Here is a 25,815-nt window from a genome sequence, read left to right as displayed (position 1 = left end):
TTTCATCCAAATGACTTGTTTTATGATCACAAAACAGGTTATCTGTGTGTGCAGACCGGTCAGATCCCAAACTAAACAGGGAAACCACCCAGACTTGGGCTCACAGTCTCCTTTCTCAGGACTAACTTAAAGTTGAATTTAGCTGGGCAAGTCAGAGTGCCCAGGAGTCTCTCAGCTCATTTCCATGCTTGCGTGCACATAAATACTCCCAGCCATTAAAACTGAAGTCTTAGAAGTATCTTTACACTCATGGAGCCAAACAGCCCTGCCTGCCTTGTATCAGTGAAGCTTTGTCTTTGAGACTTCACCAGAGGGGCTCCTGGGTGGCTCAGTTGTTTAAGTGTCCAACTTCGGTTCATGGGTTCAAGCCCCATGTGGGGCTCTGTGCTGACAGCTCGGAGCCTGGAGCCTGCTTCGGATTCTGTGTCTACCTCTCTCTCTGCCCCTCCCCCACTCGTGCTCTGTCCTTCTGTCTCTCAAAAATAAATAAATGTTAAAAAAAAAAATACTTCACCAGAAAATTAAAATATGGAATCCATCAGGAGAAGCTTGGCAAAGGTAAGACTTATGTCAAAATATTTTTGCCTACATTTCCAGAGAAAAAAGCTGACAAAAAAAAAGGAATCTAGAGGAATGAGACAATTAAATGTCTCAAGCATGGGGACTTTCTTGTCTTTCTCCTAACCAGAGTTTGGGTGCACAACAGGAAAAATGGGAAGCCTTGGGGCAAGCATTAATTCACTCAGAATTAACTCAACAAAGCCCTCAGAAAGCAAGGGCATTCCACTAAGAAGTCATCAGTCCTTTGAGTCACAAAATCCAACCTTCCCCGTGTAATGTAACAAAAATGTAACGATAGTAACAGTGAAAACATGTTCCTCTCGGGTTTCCATAAAATTGGACAGATGGTGGCTTTCGAACATAGAATGAGCAACAACAAATTCTAAAACCTCTCCCCCTACCCACCCCCAGAATTTTCCGCTACGTAAGTGTCTCTTGATCTGACAAGTTGGGCCGAATCTGCTGTCTGCCATCAGAATCATCTCCAGCGGGGTCATTTTCCTCACCAGACTCCACATAGATTGGCCAGTCATTGTCTGTGTCACTCTTTTCTTGGCTTTCGGACGAGGCCTCCACCAGGCTAAGATTGATGGGCATCAAATCGTCTTCATCATCGTGTGTGTCTGTAACACAGGTGCAGCTGTCACACAGCCCGAAGCGCCGCAGTCCCTGGGACAGGTGACTCGTAAAGGTTCTTCTGCAGCCCTTGCAGATGATTGGACGGTTGGATCTATGGACCTAAAATTATAAGCAGACACAGTAAACGTTCTCCTGCTTGCTCTCTCTGCCACAGCCTCAGCCTCACGAAGGTGTTTCCACCCCAAGGCCATTGGATATGCGAGGAACGTGCCCACCCCCCATTGCCAAGGCCTCCGCTACTACTAATACCTTTGAAGGAACTCTTCGCTGATGCTCTGGGTCAGGTTAGGTCCCCAGCTATATATTCCCACCTATACTCCTTCCTTTGTTGATTTTCTAACAAATTATTGGTAAATTCACTAGACTATAAGCTCCAAGAAGGCAGGGACCATTCTCATTCATGTTCTCTGTCACGTTTGTTACTATATCCCTATGTCTAGCATATAAAGAGCATTCAGGAAACTGATGGGGATTTTAAGCATGGCTTTTTCTGTACCTGGGACTATCTAGTTATTAGGGAGGCAGACTTGTTAGATGGTATCTTCTCCATATGTGGCAGATGTCTCATTCTTAACTCTTCATTGATAAATACATTCCTTACCTAGGAGAAGCGCTTTGCATACTAGAAAAAGGAACCTGATCTCCTACCCCATGCAGCAACTCCTCAGGGCAGCAGCCCCAGGGGCCCCCTCCATATAAGGGACTGTCTAATGTGTGCGCTATTCAGGAGCTCCAGCCTAAAGGAGCTCTGTGAACCAAAGCCTCTCCTGTAGAGACTCTGGATGCAGGATGGACACAAGAGGGAGAGACAGAGAGAAATGGTGGAGGACAAGGGCCAACAGCACTATACCCAGCTTGCTGGAGCTGCCACTACATCCTGGCCAATGTCCCTGTCTTCCATGGGGTCTTCTGGGCTTCCTACACCCACCCCACAGCACTTGAGCTAACCAGAATATGTACATGACCTTTGCAACCTGATGGTGCCTTTGAATACCACGTCTTTAGGCTGCAGTAGACTGGACTTTGTATAATGTGGAAAGACAGAGGGAATGAGGATTCCAATCAATGAAACATCTTAGGGGCTCCAGGGACCTGTTGCTGCCAACACAGACTGGAGATATAAATTGAGGAGGAAAAAAGACAAACAAAAACTTAAGACCATGGAATGAAGCTACTTTCAGACAAGTGTGCTGGGGCCAGCCCTGAGAGCAGAGGCAGTCAGTAACTTTGTACTTATCTTAAGTCTGGATTCTTTCAAACCCATAATTCACATTCTATAAAATTCACCTTTTTTTTTTTTTTTTTTCCTGAGAGAGAGAGAGAGGAGCAGAGGAGAGGGCAGAGGGAGAGTGAAAAAGAATCTTAATCAGGCTCCATGCACAGCACGGATCCCAACGTGGGACTCGATCCTATGACCCTAGGATCATGACCTGAGTCAAAGTTAAGAGTCAGACACTCAACCAACTGAGCCACCCAGTTGCCCCGAAATTCACCTTTTTAAAGCAAACAATTCAATGGGTTTTAGTACACTCACAAGGTTGTGCAACTATCACCACCATCTAATTCCAGAACACTTTTTTAATGTTTATTTATTTTTGAGAGAGAGAGCATGAGCTGGGGAAGGGCAGGTGGGATGGGCAGAGGGATGGGGTAGGCAGAGGATCCAAACCGGGCTCTGTGCTAACAGCAGAGAGCCCAATGCGGGGCTCGAACTCACAAACCATGACCTGAACTGAAGTCGATGCCCAACTAACAGAGCCACCCAGGCACCGCTAATTCCAGAACATTTTCCTCACCCCAGAAAGAAACCGTGTGCCCATAAACTGTCACCCTGCTACCATCCGACACCCCTCTAGCCCCTACTAACCACTAATCTACTCTATATGCATGAGTCCGCACATTTTGTATATTTCATATAAATGAAATCATATAATACGTGGCCTTTTGTGACTGGCCTCTTTCAAGCAGCATAATGCTTTTAAGGTTCATCCATGTTGTAGCTGTATCAGAACTTCATTCCATTTTATGGCTGAATAAGGGTCCATTGTATGGATAGACCACAATTTCTTTATTCATTCATCAGTTGATGGACACTTGGGTTGTTTTCACTTTTTGGCTACTGTGAATAATGCTGTTGTGAACATTTGTGGGCATGTACTTTTTTGTGTGAATGCATGCTTTCAGTTCTCTTGGGTATATACCTTGATGTAGAATTGCTGGGACCTATGGCAATTTTATGCTTAACTTTTTAAAGAACCACCAAATTGTTTTGCACATTGGTTACACCATTTTACATTCCTATCCACAGTGTTTGAACATTCCAATTCCTCCACATCCTTGCCAACACTTTTTTTTTTTTTTTTTTGATGATAACAATTCTAGTATATTTGAAGTGGTATCTTACTGTGGCTCTGATTTGCATTTCCCTAATGACTAATGATGTTGAGCACCTTTTCATGTTCTTATTGGCCATTTGTATCTCTTCTTTGGAGAAATGTCTCTTCACATCCATTGTTTAATCTGGTTATTTGTTTTTTATTGTTAAATTGAAAGTGTTCTTTATATATTCTGGTTACTAGATTTTTAGCAGATAAATGGTTCACAAGTATTTTCTCCCTTTCTGTGGGTTGTCACATGCTTGATAGTGTCCTTTGAAGTCCAAACCCATTTTTATGTTTGATTTCCCAAAGACTGATTGCCTTGCTCAAAGATGATCTTAAATACATGCCTTCCTAAATGGCCTGAATGCCTTTTAGCTGGTGGGAATTAACCACTCACCTGGGAGATGGGCTCCCAGGGAGTAGCCAGTGGGAGGGGAGGTCACCTTGGTCTGGAGCCCTGTTTGCTGCCCACAGTTGGCCTTATGAAGGGCAGCATGTCCTTTCCCTATGTCCAGGTACTGGCATTAGGTGGGAAACTGAGGATACAGCTTTCTCACCTTTAGTATCACACTGGTGAGAACAGACCCACAATCCCCTGTCCAAGCCCCGCTGTTCTCTGCCTTATGACAACCATCCCTAACTAGGATCTAAACTTTCTTGAGTCTAAGAAAACTGGTCTGTAATCATATAAGTTTTAACTTTCTCTAAGTGCTACCAACCCAGCTTTAATTTAGTAGAAACATATGTTTAAAATTCTCTGAAAATAGTCCAGTGGACAAAGACACAGAAGACAAACTGTTTTGTTCGTTTTTTAAGGTTTTGTTTGTTTGTTTGTTGTTTTTTGTTTTTGTTTTTTTAGAGAGAAACAGAGACAGAGCCAGCAGGGGAGGGGCAGAGAGAGAGAGAGAGAGAGAGAGAGAGAGAAAGAAAGAGAGAGAGAATCCCAGGCAGGCTCTACACTATCAGCTCAGAGCCTGATGCAGGGCTCAAACTCACGAACTGTGAGATCATGACCCGAGCCGAAATCAAGAGTTGAACACTTAACTGACTGAGCCACCTAGGCGCCCCAAAAGACAGGCTGGTTTACCCTTACTTCAGACAGATGTCGGGAACCCCCTCCCCCGTGTCCCCCGCTGCCCTCACCACAGGAGACCTGCCAGTCCAGACACTTACGCTTAGGGCATGACTCCGCAGGTGCTCCTGTCGAGTGAACCGCTTGCCGCACGTCTCGCAGGGGTAGGGCCGCTCGCCTGTGTGTGAGCGGATGTGCCGCTTAAGGATGCCCTTCTGTTTGGCAGTGTAAGGGCAGAAAGGACACTTGTGGAGCTTGATGGGGACCACCAGCACATCACCTGGGGAACCAAATGGGTTGATTTAGCTGCACTGTAAGCAACAATGACACTAGCCACCCTCCGACAGGTGATCAGGAGCTGGGGAATTCCTCCAGCCCAGATTGAGAGGGAGGACATCAACTCTACCACCAGCCAACGGCAAGACACTGCAAATTCCAAGTCTTTGTCTGGCTCCCCATCAGCCGGAGGGTAAAGGATGGCAAGGAATGCCATACAGTTCTTACTGGCTTTCAACCTCTGTGGCTCAGTTAGAGATACAGCTTACATCACCACCTCAGTGGTGTCTTCCAGTGGACAAGTGGAAAAGCTTCCCAAAATAACAGTCAATCTGTTTGATTTCATTTTAAGACAACGCTGATTGAGACTTTGTTATGAACCGTATTGCATCCCCCCCAATTCATACATTGAAGCCCTAAACTACAGTGTGATTATATTTGGAGATAGGGAGGCAATTAAGGTTAAATGAGGTCTTAAGGGTGGAGCCCTACCCTGATAGGACTGGTGTCCTTATAATTAGAGGAAGAGACACCAGAGATCTCACTCTCTCTCTGTTCATGCACAGAGGGAAGGCCACGTGAGGACCAGCAAGAAGGCAGCTGTCCGCCAGCCAGGAAGAAAAAAACCCTGCAAGCACCTTGATCTTGGGCTCTGAGCCTCCAGAACTGTGAGAAAACAAATTTCTGTTGTTTAAGCCACTCAGTCTGTCGTATTCTGCTGTGGCAGCCTGAACTGACTAACACAGACCTCCTCGATTGATCTCATGACCCCCAAAAGTTTGGAAACCTCTGTTATTGATGGATCACACCCCTGGATCAGGATCCATGTTCTCTCTCTCTGTCTCTCTCTGTCTCTCTCTCCCCTAGGATCCACGCTCTCTTTGACAGGAGCTCCTAAGAACAGCTTCCAGGCATGTGCAGAAATGGTGTGCTATGACACAGACCGTAAACTAGAATTCGTATTAACTCTATCTACCTGAAATCATCAACTATCCAGGGATTCACTTAAATCGTTTTCCAACTTTTTTTCCCCATCTTACTTGTACAACCATTATGGTTGGCAACACAATTAATCCCCAGGTATAAAAACTGTTCAAGTTTCCCGAGTTACCCTTACTACAGTATTCCAAGATGTGTCCCCTCTATCCACGCCCTTCAGGACTTTTTGTAGACCTTGGCCATATCACGTCACATAGGAAGGCACTAGTGACTCAAGCTTTCCAGGCACTGAAGCCTGGGTTCAGGCCCCAGCTGTACCACTTACCAGCCGTGTGACCTTGGACATCTCACGTAACTTCTCTGCGCCTTACTTTACTCGTATGTAAAATACGGATGATAATAGTTCCCACCTTAAAGGATCACGGTAAGAATGAAATGAAGTAACACCTAAAGCACGGCACCTGGGACATGGTAAGGGCTCATAAATATCAGCCATTTTTGTCACCATCGTCAATAAACACAAACACCAAGTCCTTGGTGTCCTTACTGATGAAGCAGGCCAGGCTTCTGTGTTTTCTTTCCACACTGGAGTAACTCCTTTTCTCTGGGACCTTCTCGGGATACCTAGCTGGGCTTGGTCTCTTCCAAGGTGTTGCCAAAGGTATGGCAAGCTGAACCGCAGGTGAGAACCCGACATCATTCTACATAAGGGTGGAGATTTTCTCTGGTTTCTAGTTCCCGTCCGATAATGCCTAACACTCTTCATAATCTATAGTGAGTCCAAAGCGGTTTCCTAGAATAAAAGCAGCAGCTCGTGGCTCATCACTATATACATATGTTAGATTATTTTAGTTCTCATTGGTCACACTGGGGCTGAGATGCCAGTTTCCTGCTCCCTCCTCAGGGGTTGTGGAACCTTCTGGCCATCTATCCTCACCGGCCTGGTGTTATACTTTACCTTTCTTCTCAATTATCTACAAAAACATTAAGTAAAATGGGTCCAGTGTTAGTCGTTGGAAAAACCAATTGTTAACTATTTCTCCACCAGAAAAGTAAGAATTAGCACACTCCCCTTCCCCTCTCATGATCCGATTTCACCAACACAGACGTTCATCTGAATGCCCAACACTGCGTTAACAAGGTCCATCATTACCAAGACACCGGTTTCCTCCCTCAAGAAGTTAAGTTTAGCAGGACAGAAAGACATGTGAACAAATTCATACAATGTAATGTAACACATGCAAATTTCAAAGTGATGAAGAAGTATAGACAGGAAAGTAATGAATTCTCTCTAGGAGTTCAGAAAAGTATTTCACAGAAGAGTGATCTTTGAGCAAGATTTAAAAGAATTTTTTTTCATGTTTATTTTTGAGAGAGAGACAGACAGAGCACGAGTGAGGGAAGGGCAGAGAGAGACGGAGACACAGAATCCGAAGCAGGCTTCAGGCTTCGCGCTGTCAGCACGGAGCCTGACACGGGGCTCGAACTCACCAAACTTGAGATTGACCTGAGCCGAAGTTGGATGCTTAACCAACTAAGCCACCGAGGTATCCCTCTTGGACTTTGTTCTTTAAGCAGCTAGACTCTTAAGGAGGGGGAGTACATGGTCAGATCTGACTTTTAAAAGCTCCCTCAGAGGGCAATGCAGGGGAAGGATTTAAGAGAGGCAAGATGAAAGGCAGGAAGAGAGGGGGACAGGATGAGAGATGTCATGAATTAAAGCAGAGACGTAAAGCTAACAGCATGCAGTGACCACATGGGGGAGGGGAGAGAAGGGAAAGAGAAGATTCAAAATGACACAGATTGTGGGTCCATTGATTTGGTAGATGACAGTGGAATAAACTGAGGCAGGGAACACAGGAGAAAAAGCAGGTACTGGGACAATGAGGGGTTCAGTTTGGATTTTACTGTGTTTGGGGCAGCCCCATAGCATCCATGGGGGAATATCTGGGTTAGACAGATACATCTGGAACTTAGGGAAAGAAGGGAAGAATACAGTTTTGCAAATCTTCAGCAAGTTGGACCTGTTGCTTTAATTGAGACCTGGCTCTCCCCTGAACACCCTGCTTCCCTTACCCCATAACCCTGACACCTCTGGGTCGGAGGTGAGTAGGATCTTCCTTGTGCTTCACTGCCATCTCCAGACCACTGTCCCTCCCTCCATATTCGAAAACCTTAAGATCTTTTGAAGCTCACACCATCGAATGATAGGGATGAGAGAGCATGAGGTGGGCTAAGGACAAAATGCAAGCTAGCACACCCTCCTCCCCAGGTGGGACGTGGGTGATATTCCTTAGGCACTCCTGGCTGCCTAAGGACAAAGGAAATGGCCAGCTGACAGAGATCACAGTCTTATAGGACATGGGTTTACAAATATCTTAGTAAATTGCAAGAAAAAGGCAATCTTATCCACAGCCTAATCTCCAGAAACCTATAGACTCCATTTCCTGGAGCCCCAACATCACCCCTCAATAGTGATGTGGGAAACAAAGCCAAGAAGGAAATGGCAGGTAAAATTACATTCCTTATAACCTGCAGCCCATTGACAAATACTTGAGGCAAATACAGAGTATAACATTTCTCCAGGAAACCCTTACTGTCCTAATGTTAATGCCTTACTTAGAGGGAAAACAACCTTGGCTTGACGATAGCAAGGCCTCAGGTACCTTAGGAGTCTGCTTTAGCATGTCAAAGTCCCTCTGGAGGCCTCCTCCCAAACTCCATACTATAAAACCAGCCATTCTTCACAACCCCAGTGCAGCTCTTTCTGCCCACGGATCCTGTCCCCAAGCTTTAATAAAATCACCTTTTGCACCAAAGACGTCTTCAAGACTTCCTTCTTGGCCATCAGCTCCAGACCACCCTACCATCACCCCAAAACCTCATCAGTAGCATACCAACCTCTCCTTATCATAGTCATCTAGGAGCCCCGACGTCACCTCGTCATTCCATGGAGATTGAGCACATTGCCTTCACAACATAACTCCTAGCGTAATTCTTGGTGTGAATACTGAAAATGACCCAACACCCTGGCCTCTCTGTTCCATGACCTCCTTTTCTCCTTGTCTTCTACCCCATGTCAGCTACCCGGTCCTAGACCAAGAGTTCTCAACTTGACCTGCATATCAGAATCACCTGGGAAAGGGGTGCTTGGGTGGCTCAGTCAGTTAAGCATTCAACTCTTGATTTCGGCTCAGGTCACAATCTCAACAGTTTATGCATTTGAGACCCATGTCGGGCTCCACGCTGACAGTGTGGAGCCTGCTTGGGATTCTCTGTCTCTCCCTCTCTCTCTGCCCTTCCGTCACTCATGCTCTCTCTCAAATTAAATAAACTTAAAAAAAAAAAAAAGAATCACCTGGGAAACTTAAAAAATACTAATGTCCAATCTCTGTCCCAAGCATATCTTTTAAGTTTTTTTAATGTTTATTTATTTTTGGGAGAGACAGAGCACGAGTTGGGGAGGGGCAGGAAGAGAGAGAGACACAGAATCCAAGCTCCAGGCTCCAGGCTCTGAGCTGTCAGCACAGAGCCAGATGTGGGCTCAAACTCACCAACCCTGAGATCATGACCTGGCCAAAGTCTGATGCTTAACTGACTGAGCTACCCAAGTGCCTCCCAAGCATATTTTTAAAGCACCCTGCTAGTGTATAGTTGGGAGCGGAATCATGGCCCCATACCAAGATATTGCCAATAACTGCATTTGCTCCACAGTCCACATTTCAAGCACTCCACTTCCCAGTCACCATCTCATATCTTTCCAGCTCACCCCCTAAGTGTCCTTTCTTGGCTGGGACCAAGCCATGGACTATGCTGCCATTTTACTGTCCTTCACCTCCTTGGATCCTCATGCCTCTCCTTCCCCAGTTTAGTACCCACAATCCATCACTGAAATCACTCCTTCGCATCCACCCTCAACTGCCTGAGTCCTGTCTCTCCCTCTATCTGTATTCCCCTGGTTAAACCTAAATTCTGGGTAAATACAAATCTATGCCTATTCCATACCTGAAACAAGGCAAGCTAACATCACTGGTGAAAAATAACACAACTGTGTGTTCTAGTCTCACTTCAAATCCATCTAACCATCACTCTCTGAGCACTAATATCAGAGCCCTTGGTTCTTCAGGGACTATTCCACACCCTCCCTCTGCTCAGCTCTCCACCCCCGCTGCCCCTTCCTTCCTTCCTTTCAGCCACCATCCTTGCTGCTTTAACTGAGGAGAAGCAATCAGAAGAGAACCTCTACATGCTCCCAGCTACCCCCAAACTCTCCTGTGAACACATGTGGTCTGCTTTCACTCCTGTTCCTACGAACGAACTGTCCTTCCTCACATGCAGAGCCAGACTGTCCCTGCCATTTGTACAGGGACCTTGTCTGCCCTCGATCTATCAACTGCCCCTCTCTTCCACCATCAATTATCCTCCCCTCTCCTGGACTATTCCCATCAGCAAACGAACATGCTTTTAGATCCTCCACCTTAATAAAAACCTAGACCTCATATGACCCTTTGGCTACTGATGCATTTCTCTGTCCCCTTCACAACAAAACTGCTTGAAAGAATCATCAATACTCATTGTCTTCCCATCTATATTCCCCAGCTCTGTTTCAGGCCGTTTGGTCTCTTGCTCCACTACTTCATCGACACTGCTCTTGTCAAACCCACCAAAGACCTCCCCAGTGATCAGTTTTCAATCCGCCTACACACAGTACTATACATAGTCAATTTCTCCTTTTTCCTGAAACGCTTTCTCCTCCTGGCATCCATCACTCTCGATTTTCCTCCTACCTCACTGCCTGCCCCTCTCAGACTCCTTTACTGGTTTCTCCCTATTTTTCTGACCTTGACATGCTGGAGTTCCCCAGGGCTCAGTCCTTAAATCTCTTATCTTCTCCTTCTACACCTATAAGTGTTCACGGGATATATAGGTTTCAAATTCCATGGACCCATTAATGACTCCCAAATTTATATCTCAGCTCTGAATGCGCCCCCTAACCCGGAACTCCAGACATACAGATGCAACTGCTTACTGAGCATCTCCACTTGGATATCTGAGAGGCGTCACAAACATAACATGCCTAAATCAACTGCTCAAGCTAAAAACCTTAGGGTCATCCTTGACTTCTGTCTTTCTCATACCACTCACATAAGCCATTAGCACATCTGGTTCGTTCTACCTTGAGAGACAGTCCAGTCTTATCCAAGAAGACCACTACCCAAAGGGATCCTTTTTTAAAAAATTTTTTTAAATGTTTATTCATTTTTGAAAGACAGAGAGACAGAGCACAAGCAGGGGTACGGCAGAGAGAGAGGGGGACACAGAATCTGAAGCAGGCTCCAGGCTCTGAGCTGTCAGCACAGAGCCTGACGCAGGGCTTGAACTCACAAACTGCGAGATCGTGACCTGAGCCGAAGTTGGACGCTCAACCGACTGAGCCACCCGAGCGCCCCGGATCCTTTTAATATATGTCATTTCAAGTCACTCTTGGCTGAGAACTTCTAGTGGTATCCCTTCTTGGAGTAAGACCCAAAGGTCTTCTCATGGCCTTCAGGGCCCTAGCTGATCCGTGCTCACCCAAATTCTCTGACCTCATCCTCCAGCACCTTCTGCCTCGCCCACCCCACTCCAGCCTCCACAGCACCCTGCTGTTCACCCGACAAGTGTGACCTGCACTTTGCACCTTGCTCTTCCCTCTTCCCAGAATGTTCTTCTCCCTGATTTACCTGCACAATTTGCTCTCTTCCTCCCTCATGGCTTCTGCTCAAAAGCAACTTGTTAGAAAGGCCTTCCTTGTCAACACTAAACAAAATAGCATCCCCTTCACTCTCTGTCAACTTTTCCCCTGCTTTTGTTCTCTTCATATTATACACTTATTTATATGTTTGTTGTCTGTCTCCCTGCATTGGAACATCAGCTCCATGAGGACAAGGACTACCTTTTGTTCATGCTGATGAACAGTGTCTGGCATATAGTCAGTGCTCAATAAATATCTGTTAAATGATTGAATGAATGGACACACAGATCAGTGGGACAGAATAGAGAGCCCAGAAATAAACCTACACTTACATGGTCAATTAATATAGGAAAAAGGAGGCAAGAATACACGAATGGGGAAAAGACAGTCTCTGCAATAAACAATGCTGGGGAAACTGGACAGCAACATGCACAAGAATGAAACCAGACCACTTTCTTATACCATACACAAATGTAAACTCAAAATGGATTGAAGACCTAAATGTAAAACCTGAAACCATAAAAATTCTAGAAGCAAGCACAAGCAGTAATTGCTCTGACATCGGCCACAGCAACATTTTTCTAGATATGTCTCCTGAGGCAAGAGGGAAAAAACCAAAATACATTATTGGCACTACATAAAAATAACAAGCTTTTGCACAGCAAAGGAAACCATCAACAAAACAAAAAGGCAACCTACTGAATGGAAGAAGATATTTGCAACTGATAAATCCGAGAAGGGGTTAATATCCAAAATATATGAAGAACTTACACAATTCAACACCATAAAAACAGTATGATTTAAAAAACAGGCAGAGGACCTGAATAGACATTTTTCCACAGAAGACATACAGATGGCCAACAGACACATGAAAGATGCTTAACGTCACTAATCATCAGGGAAATGCGGATCAAAATCACAACGAGATATCACCTTTATTTATACTTGTCAGAATGGCTAGAATCAAAAAGAAATAACAAGCGCTGAAGAGGATGTGGAGAAAAAGGAACTCGTGTGCACTGTTGGTGGGAATATAAATTGGTACAGCCACTGTGGAAAACAGTATGGAGGTCTCTCAAATTCCACTACTGGGTATTTACCCAAAGGAAACAAAAACACTAATTTGAGGGCACCTGGGTGGCTCAGTCAGTTAAGCATTTGACTCTTGATTTCGGCTCAGGTCATGATCTCCCGGTTGGTGAGTTTGAGCCCTGCATCAGACTCTATGCTGACAGCACGGAGACTGCTTGGATTCGCGCGCTCTCTCTCTCTCTCTCTCTCACTCTCTCTCTCCCTGTTCCTCCCTTGCTCGTATTTTCTCTCTCTCTCAAAATAAATAAGCTTAAGAAAACCATTAATTTGAAAAGATGCATGCACCCCTATGTCTATTGCAGCATTATTTACAATAGCCAAGATATGGAAACAACCTGTGTCCATCAATAGATGAATGGATTAAGAAGATGTGACATAAACGTGGTGCATATGCACACTTGCGTGTGCACGCGTGCACGCGCGCGCACACACACACACACACACACACTGGGATATGCCTCAGCCACAGAAAAGAATAAGATCATGTCATTTGCCACTACATGCATGGACCTAGAGAGTATAATGCTAAGTGAAATAAGTCAGACTGAGAAACACAAACACCATATTATTTCACTCATCCAAGGAACCTAAAAAAACAAATAAATGAATAAGCAAACAAAAAGCAGAATCAGACCTATAAATACAGAGAACAAACTGATGAGTTAGTTAATTAATTAGTTAGCAGCAATGATAAGATGTTGAAGAAGCAAGCCAATGATGGAGAACTGGCCACACTGGCATTAAATGACCCCGTGATGAGACTGGAAAGGAATGGGCAGAGGTTAAGAGCAATGGGTACCCACAGTGTCAGAAACCAGAGGAAGAAAGAATTTCAAGAAGGAAAGAAAGGGCAGAGTCAACTACTGAGAGAGGCCAAGTAAGGTAACACTTGAAAATCGCTCACTGGATTGACTCTAGCAAATCTATGACTGACCTCATGGCAGCAGTGTCAGTGGTGTGGAGGGGGCAGAAGCCAGACCACAGTGAGCGGAGAAAAGAGTAGGAAGTAAAACAGTGGAGGTGACGAATGTAGATGAACTTTCCAAGAAGCAATGGCAGGTGCTGGAACTGGGGTTGGGAGGTCTGGGGGGAGAAGACTTTACAGGAGGACCTTATGATCTGGCAGTGTCTGCTAACGTCAGATATAAGCAATGTGGCTACAGAATTATCGCAACACCCTCCTGACTGTCTCCCTGCCCTTGTCTCCCATCTCCACACCATCGGGTGCTGGGGCCAAATTAATGTCCCACAAGCACAGATCCTGTCCACGTCCAAGCTCAGTAACTATCAAAAATTCCCCTATGCCTACAGACAAAACCTTACCTCTTAGCATTTAAGGTTTTCCATAATCTGACTCCAATCAATTTCTCCCTATGTCTCTTCTTGCCCTCAGATGCCACCTTCAAAATGCCTCCCTGATCTCCCACGAGGAATCCGGTTCTCCTGCTTCTGGACTACTGTGAAAATCACACCTCCATCTGTCTTCCAGCCCTGGTGACTTTTCATCATGTGATGCCAATTACACACATCCCATCTCCTCTAAGACACCCTCAGTTCTTTGAGGGCTGGATCCATGTCTGACTTATCTTCGAATCTTCACCAGGAAGGTACTCAAAATATTTGAGCAAATAAGTGAACGACCAAACAAATCAGTCCTACTCTGCGCCTTGGCATTTGGAATAAATTTACCCAGGAGCCGTGTGAATGGAATCGAAACCTGGCAGACAACAGGCATGGCCAGGGCCAGGGGGGGCTGCCTTGCCACAGCACCTTGTAGTTGGAAACCTGACTTTACAGACTGAGGGACTGGACTTGAATGAAGATGGCGTAGAGCTGAAGACTATTTCTTGATACTTGTGCTTATGGGCAGAGGGCTTGAAAGATAAAACCATGGCACTGACATCCGTGTGCTGCCTTCAGAGTTTGTTTCAATGAAATGAAGCCAGCCCAGGTTGCTAGGTTTAGCTCTGCCACTTACCAGCTCTGCATTCTCAGGAAATTCACCAAACCCTGTGGGTCTTGGTTTCTCCACACTCATCTGCCAAACTCATGAGGGTCTAATGGATGTGAAAGGGTGGTCACCGTCTGTGAAGTGCTATCATGCACGGAAATGAGATTTCAACCCGTTCCCACAGTGTGTTCACTGAAAACAGCCACTACCTTCTAAATGCTGGTTAAGCCAGTGTCCCTGAGGATCAGAAAGAGCATTTTCAAGTTTCCAAGCCTAGTTTTAATCAGACATACAGAGCGTTCTTGCTTTAAAAAATGAAATTAAACATCTCAAGACAGCCACTTAGTAACAAATAAAAGTAGCTGATCTCCCTTATCTAAAATACTTTCACTGCTCAGTATTGAAGGGTGAATTTAAATTGGGATTCATTAATTCCTTGGCTTGAGGTTCTGGAAGCTATAGGGTACTTTCATCAGTAAGGTAGCGGCCAAATCTATTTCTCTCTCCAAGACACTTTACAACACAATTACCCCACCTGTTCAGGAGAGTTAGTCATGTTAACTCATCTCTCAGAATGTTCAGGGGAACAACCAAGTTCTCTTAAAACACAAAAGCCTACAAAAGTAAAATATTTGATATAAAAGCTAGTTTAAGGTTGATGATTTAATTAAAACAGACACATCTTTAGATATATCAACATTAAATTTGTTTTAATTTGTTTTAATATTTATTTGTTTTTGAGAGAGACAGAGAGAGTGCAAGCAGGGGAGGGGCAGAGAGAGGGAGACACAGAATCTGAAACAGGCTCCAGGCTCTGAGCTGTCAGCACAGAGCCCAAGTCAGGGCTCAAACCCACAAACTGTGAGGTCATGACCTGAGCCGAAGTCGGACGCTTAACCGACTGAGCCACCCAGGCGCCCCTTAAATATTTTTTTAAAAGCCTACCAAAGGATATAAGAAATTTATTCACATAAAGCCAAATGCCGACTCATTTTAGATATTCTCAAGTAGATGCACCATCGACCAAAACTGCCTGTCTACTATGTGCCAGGCACCAAGGTTAACACAGAGAAGAATAAATTTCTTAGAATATGTTCTCGTACATGAGAAAAATTTCTGAAAACCTCATTTGGTCCTCAATGCTGTGAGAAAGGCAAGGCAGGGATGATTATCTCCAGAACAAAATGGGTTCAAAGAGATTTACTGATTTAACTGAAGCCCCACTGCTGGTTAGTAAAAAAACAGTAGATTTTTTCCCACGTCTTCAAACTGCCCTCAACACCCTTATACTCTAGTTGTAGAGGTAAAATAGTAACACACAGGAAGAGACAATGCCCTGCACACAGCAGGTGCTCAACTAACACCTACTGGTGGTGGTGGTGATAATGTGGTGGTGATGACGGTGGTGGAGATGGTGGTGATGACAGCAGTGACAATGGCAATGCTGACGATCATGGTGATGGGAGCCAGTAAGGCACAGGTGTGCGTGCTAAGTGACCGGCAGAGATGCTGAAGGCGAATGGAGCTCACCTGAGTCCTCTCCATACCAGTCAGTCTGGACATCCATCACGGCACTCATGGCTCCTCCCGCACCCTCTGGTCTTCCCTCCAAACTTCGAGAGAAGTGATGGTCCACGTCACCTTTGCCCTGGACGGCACCATTGCGCAGGAGTGCCTCCAGGAACTGCTTCACGTGGTAGTTACCGTAAGCCAAGTCGATGGCCTGGCCACCGGGCAAACCCTCGTCCATGTGGGCCAGGCTGAGTGGGGTGGCATACGGCTGCAGCTGTTCGCCCAACTCCACCTCCACCTCGTCGGCATCAAACTCCACCTTGGGCTCTATCTGTTTGGGCAGAATAGAGAGGTCACTGTCAGCTGGGCCACTGCCCTGGCCGTCCTTCGCCGCCAGTTCCAGGGGGTGGCAGCCTCTGCAGTCACTGCGAGGGGGCTCTCTTGGACAGTCCACCCTCTCCTCTCCCTCGGCCGGAGAGGGGACCACGCTCTTGGTGTCACAGGCGGTCCCTTCCCTGCCTGAACTGGGGCTCCCGCCGTCCACCTGATGAGCGGCCACCGCCGCCGCGGCCGCCGCCGCCACCGCTGCAGCCACGGCAGCCTCCTTCTCCATCTTCCGGCAGATATCAAGGGACGACCTGATGTAGGCCTTGCAGAAGTTCACCACGTCGTTCATCTGCAGGTAGCTGGCCGCCGACATGACTTCAATCACGTTGTCCCCGCACAAATCCAGCTTCCCAGAGTACAGGAAGTCTAAGATGGTGGAGAAGGCATCAGAGGTGACTATGTCCAGGGAGGCGGTGCTGTGCCGCCCGCTGTCCTGGATGTAGTGAATGAGCAGGGCTCGGAAGTAGCCGCTGTTGGCAAACAAAATGTTCCTGTGGGCCTTGAAGATCCGCCCTTCCACGATGATGCTGCAGTCACAGAAAAAGTCCCTCTTTCGCTGTTCATTCAACTCCCCCAAGAGCTTGGCATGATAGGACTGCATCTCCATGTCTCCACCAGCTGCTGCTGCTCTGGAGTAGCCTGAATCTCTGCCAAGATTGTTTTTTTGAAGTTAATTCACCAATTACTTTTTCCTTTTGTTTTAAAGTTTATTTTTGAGAGAGTGAGAAAGCATGAATGGGGAGGGGCAGAAAGAGAGGGAGAGAGAGAATCCCAACTGTGCTAACAGCACAGAGGGGGGCTCGATCTCATGAATCATGAGATCAGGACCTGAGCCAATATTAAGAGTCAGACACTGGGGCGCCTGGGTGGCTCAGTTGGTTGAGCGCCCGACTTCGGCCCAGGTCATGATCTTGTGGTTTGTGGGTTTGAGCCCCATGTTGTGGGTTTGAGCCCCACATCGGGCTCTCTACTGACAGTTTAGAGCCTGGAGCCTGTTTCAAATTCTGTGTCCCCCATCTCTCCCTGCCCCTCCCCCCCAAAATAAAATAAACATTTAAAAAAATTTTAAAGACTCAAAATATAGATAACACCCAAATCTAAGACTTATAGTTCAGTCCTGATACGGAACTCAGAGACCATACTTACCAGTCTGGGCACACACCTTTTGCTACTTTATGGAAGCATTTGGTGGGCCAGCCAGCACACATTCATCATTCTTATGGTTTTGGTAGGTTTTCTGGCTTTGATAGAACCACCCTTCCCCCATTCTTCACCAATGTGTTTTGAATTTTTTTTTTAATTTTTTAATCTTTATTTATTTTGGAGAGAGAGAGCACGCGTGTGATTGGAAGAGGGGCACAGAGAGAGGGAGACACAGAATCCAAAGCAGGCTCTAGGCTCTGAGCCATCAGCACAGAGCCTGATGTGGGGCTCGAACTCATGAGCGGTGGGATCACGATCTGAGCCAACGTCAGATGCTTAACTGACTGAGGCACCCAGGTACTCCATTGGCCAATGTGTTTTGCATCAAGCTGGCCCCATCCTCAGGCTCTAGATATAATAGAGGCCACCACAATCAACGTGTCCCACCTTCTGACCACAGTGACTAGCTGAGAGATGGCCATGTGGCTTGGTCAGAGCAATGAAAAGCAATGAAATGTTTACTGGGGCACCCAAAGAAGAGCACTCTCTACTCAGTGGGCATGTGGATGTCAAAGATGCTGCCTCACAGGGGTGCCTGGGTGGCTCAGTCGGTTGAGCGTCCGACTTCAGCTCAGGTCATGATCTCGCAGTTTGTGAGTTCGAGCCCCGCGTCGGGCTCTGTGCTGACAGCTCGGAGCCTGAAGCCTGCTTCCTGAGTCTGTGTCTCCCTCTCTCTCTGCCCCTCCCCTGCTCATGCTCTGTCTCTCTCTGCCTCAAAAATAAATAAGAACATTAAAAAAAAATTTTTTTTAAGATGCTGCCTCACCACCAAGAGAACCGCCCAACAAAGATGACAGCTCAGTTCAGACAGGAACAACAGGTACCCCGGGGACACCATCTGGGCCCCAACTCATGCTGTGCCAGAGGCCAGTTAAGTCCCTTTTTGCCTTAGCTGGTCTCAGCTGGGTTTTCTATCTCTTGCAATTGAGAGACTCTTAACGGATTGACTCCACTATCCTTGGTCCACTCCTCCAAACTTTAGGTCCTGACCCTCATTGGTCAGGGGACTAAAAGCCTTGGAAGGTACAAGCCACATCTTACTTCATTTGCTATCCCCCATAGCACCTGGCAAAGTGCTTTGGACAAAGTAGGTTCGGTAAGTAGAAAGGAATACTCCTTTCTTAACTGCTAAGTAGAGCAGGTATAAATCAAGTTTACCATCCTTCTGCTACTGCGAAAGACAGATGCTGACCTTCCCCGAGCTCTCTCTCTTCCATCTTTTCCCATCACACAAACCACAGAGCCAACCTGCAACAGCACTCCAGCCTGGTCTTAAGGGTCAACCTACTTCAAGTTAACACACTCCTTGCTTGCTGACTTAAGGCCCTTGATCTGTAACAGAACTAATTTACTTTCTTTTAAGACTTGCGGACCACTGGCCTTGGGGAATGAAGGACCAGAACTTTCCTAGGCCACAAAGGCCAGCAAGTCTGTTTGAAGCCACCTCAGCTTTCTGATTAGCCCAGAAACATTGAGCAAAATGTTTTTCTTTTTTAAGGTCACGCAAATGACTTTGCTGACCTCCCTTTACACATCTGCAAACCTTGCCCTCCTTTGCAGAAAGATCAGAGTGCTCTTGCACAACCCCCGGGTAACCAGGAACCAGACGTTCTTGCACAACCTCTGAGCACTGAGATAATTCTGTAGCTGGCATCATCAAGTCCTCACACAATCAAGAAATGTCAAAGACCATGGTACTCCGTTAACTGATTAAATCGCTTTAAAAATCCCTGGGTCAGGCAGAAACCTCGGTGTTGGCTTTTGGACAAGAGTCCGCCTTCTCCCCAGGTCCCTGGGCTTCTGAACAAAACTCACATTCTTTTTCAATCAAAACTCATCTCTTGAGTATTGGCCTTTAGAGCGACAAGCAGCAGAACTTCGGTTTCCGTAACAATCCATTGACTACCCCTTTTCCGTATTGACCCACTGAGCACAGGGAAGTTTCTAGAACCAAGTCCATCATCCCTCTACTGGAATCACAAAAGGCCTGGTTAGAGCTGCCAACCACAACTCACAACTCCTTAGTGCTCTTCCTTTCTACAAATGCAATGCCACAATACCCTAACCAGCCAAAAACCAGGCACTTTCTCCCCACAAAAAGGGCTCTTCCATTGGCAAAATTGATTCCCCATAGTCTGTGTACTAACTACACGGACTATACTCATTAAAGACCCACAAGAACCTTATTAACTGGCAGTTCACACTTACTTTATACATATTTATAACAAGTGATGCATTTCACTTGTTTCAGTTTAGAAACTAGACAACCAATTAGGGAGAAAAGTAGAGAGGATCCTCTATAAGATAGTAAACTGACAAAAGTGAGAGTTGACAGCCAGGAAAAGGTAAAAAATGTTTCTTAAAAAAATAGACCCAGGAATTTTTTCAAAACATCAGCCTGAGGCCATTTAGCTAAGCAACATTAAATGCTCCTACATATTCAAAATGGCCTTAGGACAGCACTAAATTATAGCCCAGGGCTATAAGTGATGGGCTTAAGTCCTCAAGAAGATTCTTATCTGTTTATATTCATTGTAAAGTCAAGGAAGTTATATCATAATTTCTGGAATTTTTTCATCCAAAGTAGTTAAAATTAACATTTGCTTCAGAAAGGAAGAAAACCGTTAGATATCTGCAAAATTCTACGATTCCCAAATAAATCAACCCTGAAAGTTGTCACAGGACTAAGGCTTCACTGTCATTCCCACCTCTTCTGACTTTTCCAACCAAGCCTTCCCAGCAGTTCCTGCTGCTGCCTTTGGCAATCAAAATACGAAGGGAGGGGCACCTGGGTGGCTCAGGTCTTGATCTCACAAGGTTCATGAGTTTGAGCCCTGAATCGGGCTCTACGCTGACAGTGCAGAGCCTGCTTTGGATCCTCTGTCTCCCTCTCTCTGTCCCTTCCTGACTCACACGCATTGGTGCACACTCTCTTTCTCTCTCTCTCAAAATAAATTAAAAAAAAAAAAAACCTTAAAAAAATATAAATGGGGTGCCTGGGTGGCTCAGCTCGTTAAGGGTCCAACTCTTGATCTCAGCTCAGGTCATCAGGTCATGATCTCATGGGTTCATGAGATCGAGCCCCGCCTCAGGCTCTGCCACAGCTCAGGGCCTGCTTGGAATTCTCTCTCCCTCTCTCTCTGCTCCTTCCCTGCTCATGCTCGCTCTCTCTCTCTCTCTCTCTCTCTCTGTCTCTCAAAATAAATAAATCAACTTTAAAGAAAAATAAAAAATATGAAGGGAAAATCAAGATATAGGAAAATACAACATTTCAATACCATAGTTTACTCCCTTCCTCAGAACTGAAAGAAAACCTATCAGACTGGTAACATCACGTTTGTCAACTGTCATGTGCTAATATCCACTGGTGATGCAGATGTAACTTGGAACACCATTCTAGAGAGGAATTTTGCAATATTTATTAAAACTTAAAATGCACACTTCTTTTGTCCCAGAAATATCAATATAAAAATTTACCCTTTTGGATGTGTTGCCAAAAAATATCAAATTACAAGTTCAGAGATGTCCATTCACCAGGCTTTTATATGAGCACAAAAGTATAAAGAATGTCCAACAGGGGACAAGTTAAATAAATGAGGTGCAATCACACAGGGGAATACTATGCAGCCACGTTTTTAATGAGCCAGAGTTGTGTGTGTTTGTTATGGATAGGTCATCAAGGTATATTGAGAGAAAAAGACAAGAAGCAAAACAAAATGTACCATATGATTCCATCTGGATAAGCATGATTTTTTTCAATGTAGGGTTACACAAGCAAGAGTTAATAGCAGACACCCTTGAGAAGAGAGATTAAGGGTAAGAAGTATGTGAAGGGATCGCCACTTTTCATTTTCAACCTGTTAGAATGTTTCACTAAGTGCATGTACTGCTTTCATTTTTTTTCTTTTTAAACAAAGGGGGTAAAGGAGGAAGGGCAGAGGAATAACGAGTTGGCCAATCAGGGAGATAAACTGGTGTAGGCCCAACACTTCTTAGCTGAAGAACAGTTTTATCGACAGGGCACTTCCATCTTTCACTGGAAGATGCTCCTTTCCAGCAACAGTACCCCAAACCCATTTCCTTTGGCTTTCTCTCTGCAAATAATCCAGATTCTGTCGGGTCATGTCAATACTCCTTAACTTGGCAAAAGTCTGTCCACAACCCTTTCCCCAACCCTGTATTTGGCATATAGTGTGGAAATCCTTATTCATATCACTTGCCTTTGGTGCCCTGCAACCGTGGGACAGGCTGAGGATCACTACTTCTCCTTGGAAAGAAGCTCTCTGGATCTACTGCTGTCAGAAGTACACTTAGCCTCACCGGTTAGGGGAACCCCCAGCCCTCTGACTGTTGCAATTCAATTCAACAGTTACTGGTTACATACAAGGAAGGTGCCAGGAATAGAAAAATGAGCCAAGTACACCGTGCATGTCCTCCGGGAGAGAGCAGATGCCAACACTACTCTCTACAGCACACTCCCACGTTCCCCTAGGGAATGCTACCCAGATCACATGACTGCCTTCATGCTGGCACCAAAACCAGCCTTGAATTCCACCCGCCGACTCTGCCAAGACTCCTTCAGTCTCACCAACCTGAGAATAATGAAAACCTGCTCATCCATTGCTAGCATTTACTGAACACCACTCTTCATGAAGCACTGTAGACAGTACTTTACAAGCATTAATTAACTTTTACCTCACGATAACCCAATGCAGTAGATATCATTGTTATACCCTCTTTTTTTAGGGGAGGAAACTGAAGTTCAGATTTATAGCTAACATGTGCAAGTCAGGACTGAAACCAAAATTGGTTTGATTCCAGGGTTGACATTCTTAACCGCTATGCCAACCTGACTCCCCATAGGGTTCAGGAAGTCACTCCTCTCCCAACGCATGGAGGGAAGGGGAACGACACGGGTGAAGAGTTTCCATTTTCACAGAAAAAATTTCAGGGTCAACTGCACCTTGGGTTCACCTGCTAAACTGTTCCCAACACAAGGGGATCTCCACCCCTTCCCCACCTTCCAAAGACAGACGACCCTGCGGAGATCACCGGAACCAGTTCCTGGACCGGTCTTTGGCTCCTGAGGGTGGGAAACAGGGGCCTTACCCGTCTCGTTGCCTCCTGCAGACAAAGTGACCATCGCTGCGGTGGGCATTGCCCCAACCTGGCCGAGCCCTCGCGTCCCAGCACCATCGCAATGGGCGGGCGCCAGGACCACCCGGCTGGACGACGCGGCGAGACAGCCCAATACCACGGAAAGGGGGACAGCTGCCGCCGCGCCGACGCTCCCCACTCTGGAGGGAGGGAAGGGTCGGTCATCCAGCTCAGGTTTGGGTGGTGGGAGGTCTCGGGAGCAGCCAGGGCCCGGAGGTCCGAGGGAGGCCGACCAAGAGGGGAGCTCTCTGCCCGCTCCCTCCACCCAAGGCGGACCTCCTGGGGCGCCCCGAATGTTCCCCAAACCAATGAAAGGGGTAGCGCGAACCCGCTTCTCGACTCTCACCTTTCAGCGGGATCCAGCCTTGCGGCCGAGCTACCGCACAGCGACACGCCCCTCTTTCATTCACCTGTCGCCCCCTCCGTGAGAAGCGAGGCAGCTGACCAATCACAGGGGCTCCTAGGCTCAGGAAGGCGGACCCTTCGACCAGCGGGTTAGTCAATGGCGCCCGTGCCCCCTCCTGAGGCTGCGCTCTGATGGCGCCAGTCCTCGCGCGGTGACGGGAGTTGTGGTCTCAGCGTTCGTTTCTCCAGCAAAGATATAGTGGACAAAACTACAAGTCCCGAGATGCCAAAAGGGGCAAGAACGGACACTAGCAGAAGGCTGGAGCTCTGTTCGGTCTTCTGAGTCCCACTCGAGGGACCTGCGAAGTGTCGGCGTCTTTGTCCGGAGAGCTGAAAGCACGACGTGCATATTAAAGTCGCCCGGAGAATGAGAGCTCTGACCTATCAGTCCGCACACATTTTACTTGCCGGCGCTTCGCAGAAATTCTGCAAAGAGTGAAATGGTTTCATGTACTCAACAGGTTTTTAACGAACACCCCGACACCCTCTTCCCTTGAAAAGCTTTCAGGGTCATGTATGCAAGTGAAACAGTTAAATAGCGGTACCCGGTGCTCAGGAACAGTACTGACATGTTGTGGGACAGCTGTGAACAAGACAAACCAGCTTGCCATTCTCGCGGAGCTCAGTTCTCATAGTGGGTGTATCAGTTTGTGAGCGCTGCTGTGTCAAAACACTACAGGCCGCCTTAAACAGCAGAAATTCATTGTCTCGAATTTCTGGAGGCTGGAAGTCAAGGTGTGGGCAGGGTTGGTTCCTTCCGAGGGTTCTGGAGGAAGGATCTGTCCCAGGCCTCTCTCCTGGACTTGTAGCTGGCCCTCTTCATGTTCACGCTCTCCCTGTATATATCTCTGTGTGTAGATTTCCCCTTTATATAAAGTCACTAGTCATAGTGAATTAGGGGTTCACTCTACCCCAGTAAAACTTCGACTCAACAAACGAGTGCATTTGCAATAACCCTGTTTTCCAAATAAGGTCATATTCTGAGGTGCTGGGGGTTAGGACTTCAGCACATGAATGGGAGCAGCTGGGGGGGGGGTTGGAGTGCAGGCAGAGTCCAACCCATAACAAGGGGAGATGGCTAATAAACAAAAAAACAACTACAAAAAGGAAATATATGAAGTGCATGGCAAAGAATTAAAACAGGTAGACGATCCAACAAAGTGATTTGGTGGCTATGAGGGGCTGAAGGTCAAGGATGGCTTCTCTCAGTTGGCAACCTTCCAGCTGCCATGCTCAGGTTAAACAGATGAGCATTGCAGGCAGGGAAAGAGCTAGTAGGAAGGTTCTAAAAACAGATTGGGATGTGCCTAAGAAATAGGAGGACAGCCACCGGGGTAAGGGAGTGAGAGATAGGCAAACCAGCTTAACCGGTGTACCAACTGTGCAGGTCACACAGAGCTCTGCACTCAGAAAGCTCTACACTTGAAACTAGAAATAGGTGGTGGTTGTACAGCGTTGTGAACACACTAAATGCCACTGACTTGTATATTTTTAAATGACTGAATGTATATTGGGTGGATTTTACCTTAATTAAAAAAAAAAAGTGTGGAGGGGACACCTGGGTGGCTCAGTTAGTTAAGCATCTGACTTTGACTCTTGATCTTGGCTCAGGTCATGATCTCCTGGTTCATGGGTTCGAGCCCTGCATCAGGCTGTGCGCTCTGCACTGATAGTGGAGCCTGCTTGAGATTTTCTCTCCCCCCACCTCTCTCTGCCTTTCCCATTTTCGGACTCTCTTTCTCTCTCTCAAAATAAATCGATAAACTTTTTTTTTTTAAATGTGGAGAGAAAGTGATCATGGGGATTATCAGTTAATTCAGTAAATCAGTTAAGTGTAGGTTAATTGAGAGAAGTTCTTCTAATAAATTTAATCTAGATTATGAGACGGGATTGAATTTCTTAGCAAGAACATAGTATTGTCTGCTGAGCTCCAAGGAAGTGTTCCCTCCTCCTTTACATGAAAAATTCTATCCTTCCTTAATTGATAAGATTGAACCTTCATTGCTGAAGAAAACTTAAGTTCCTTCTTGCCCCTTGGCCAGAACCAAAGCCCAAGCATAACATGTCCTGGAGGATGAAAAGCAGACAAAAACTAGGGAAAGGGAGGCCTGCCCAAAGAAAACAATCGCAGGAATCTGCTATTTTATTTGATGAAAAAGCAAGGGACTATTTATGGAGGTGAATTTGGAGGGTACTTAAATAAGGAAAGCCTGAATATGATTTCAGATCAAAATGAATTTATTGGTTTGAATATATTCACTGGAGATTCTGCATCCAGGGAGCTTCCTCTGATGGCTGGCAGCTGTTATTCTAACAATTGAAGTGTTGGTTTATGCAAAACTGGATACAATACTGACCTGTCATTCATTTGTATGACAGTGGAAATCTTTTGCCATAAACCAGAGGAATACATTCAAAGATCTCAGGAGTCAGGATGATTTATTGAATCTGTCTGTGCATCTTGCTGATCAACCCAATAATTATATTCCTTGAAAAGACCCAGAAT

At 46.0% G+C, this 25,815-nt stretch overlaps 1 protein-coding gene across 2 annotated transcripts in view; it reads right to left on the bottom strand.

The window, feature by feature from the left end:
• Positions 1 to 651: 651 nt before the first annotated feature.
• The window catches only part of ZBTB8B (zinc finger and BTB domain containing 8B), a 38,732-nt gene continuing 13,568 nt past the window's right edge, over positions 652 to 25,815 (bottom strand). For both annotated transcript variants that reach the window (XM_040468030.1, XM_040468037.1), the window contains 4 exons: positions 23,251 to 23,735; positions 16,176 to 17,191; positions 4,755 to 4,933; positions 652 to 1,299 (listed from right to left, as the gene is read on the bottom strand). In XM_040468030.1, the coding sequence (XP_040323964.1) occupies positions 982 to 1,299; positions 4,755 to 4,933; positions 16,176 to 17,151 (1,473 nt within the window). In that variant the 5' untranslated portion in view covers positions 17,152 to 17,191; positions 23,251 to 23,735 and the 3' untranslated portion in view covers positions 652 to 981. The remainder of the gene's footprint in view (positions 1,300 to 4,754; positions 4,934 to 16,175; positions 17,192 to 23,250; positions 23,736 to 25,815) is intronic.

The sequence above is a fragment of the Herpailurus yagouaroundi genome, unplaced genomic scaffold, assembly GCF_014898765.1.
Source record: "Herpailurus yagouaroundi ecotype Mexico unplaced genomic scaffold, PumYag 77, whole genome shotgun sequence".
Taxonomy (NCBI): domain Eukaryota; kingdom Metazoa; phylum Chordata; class Mammalia; order Carnivora; family Felidae; genus Herpailurus; species Herpailurus yagouaroundi.
Note: the sequence above shows the minus strand (reverse complement) of the source record. Positions and strands in the feature narration are given on the sequence as shown.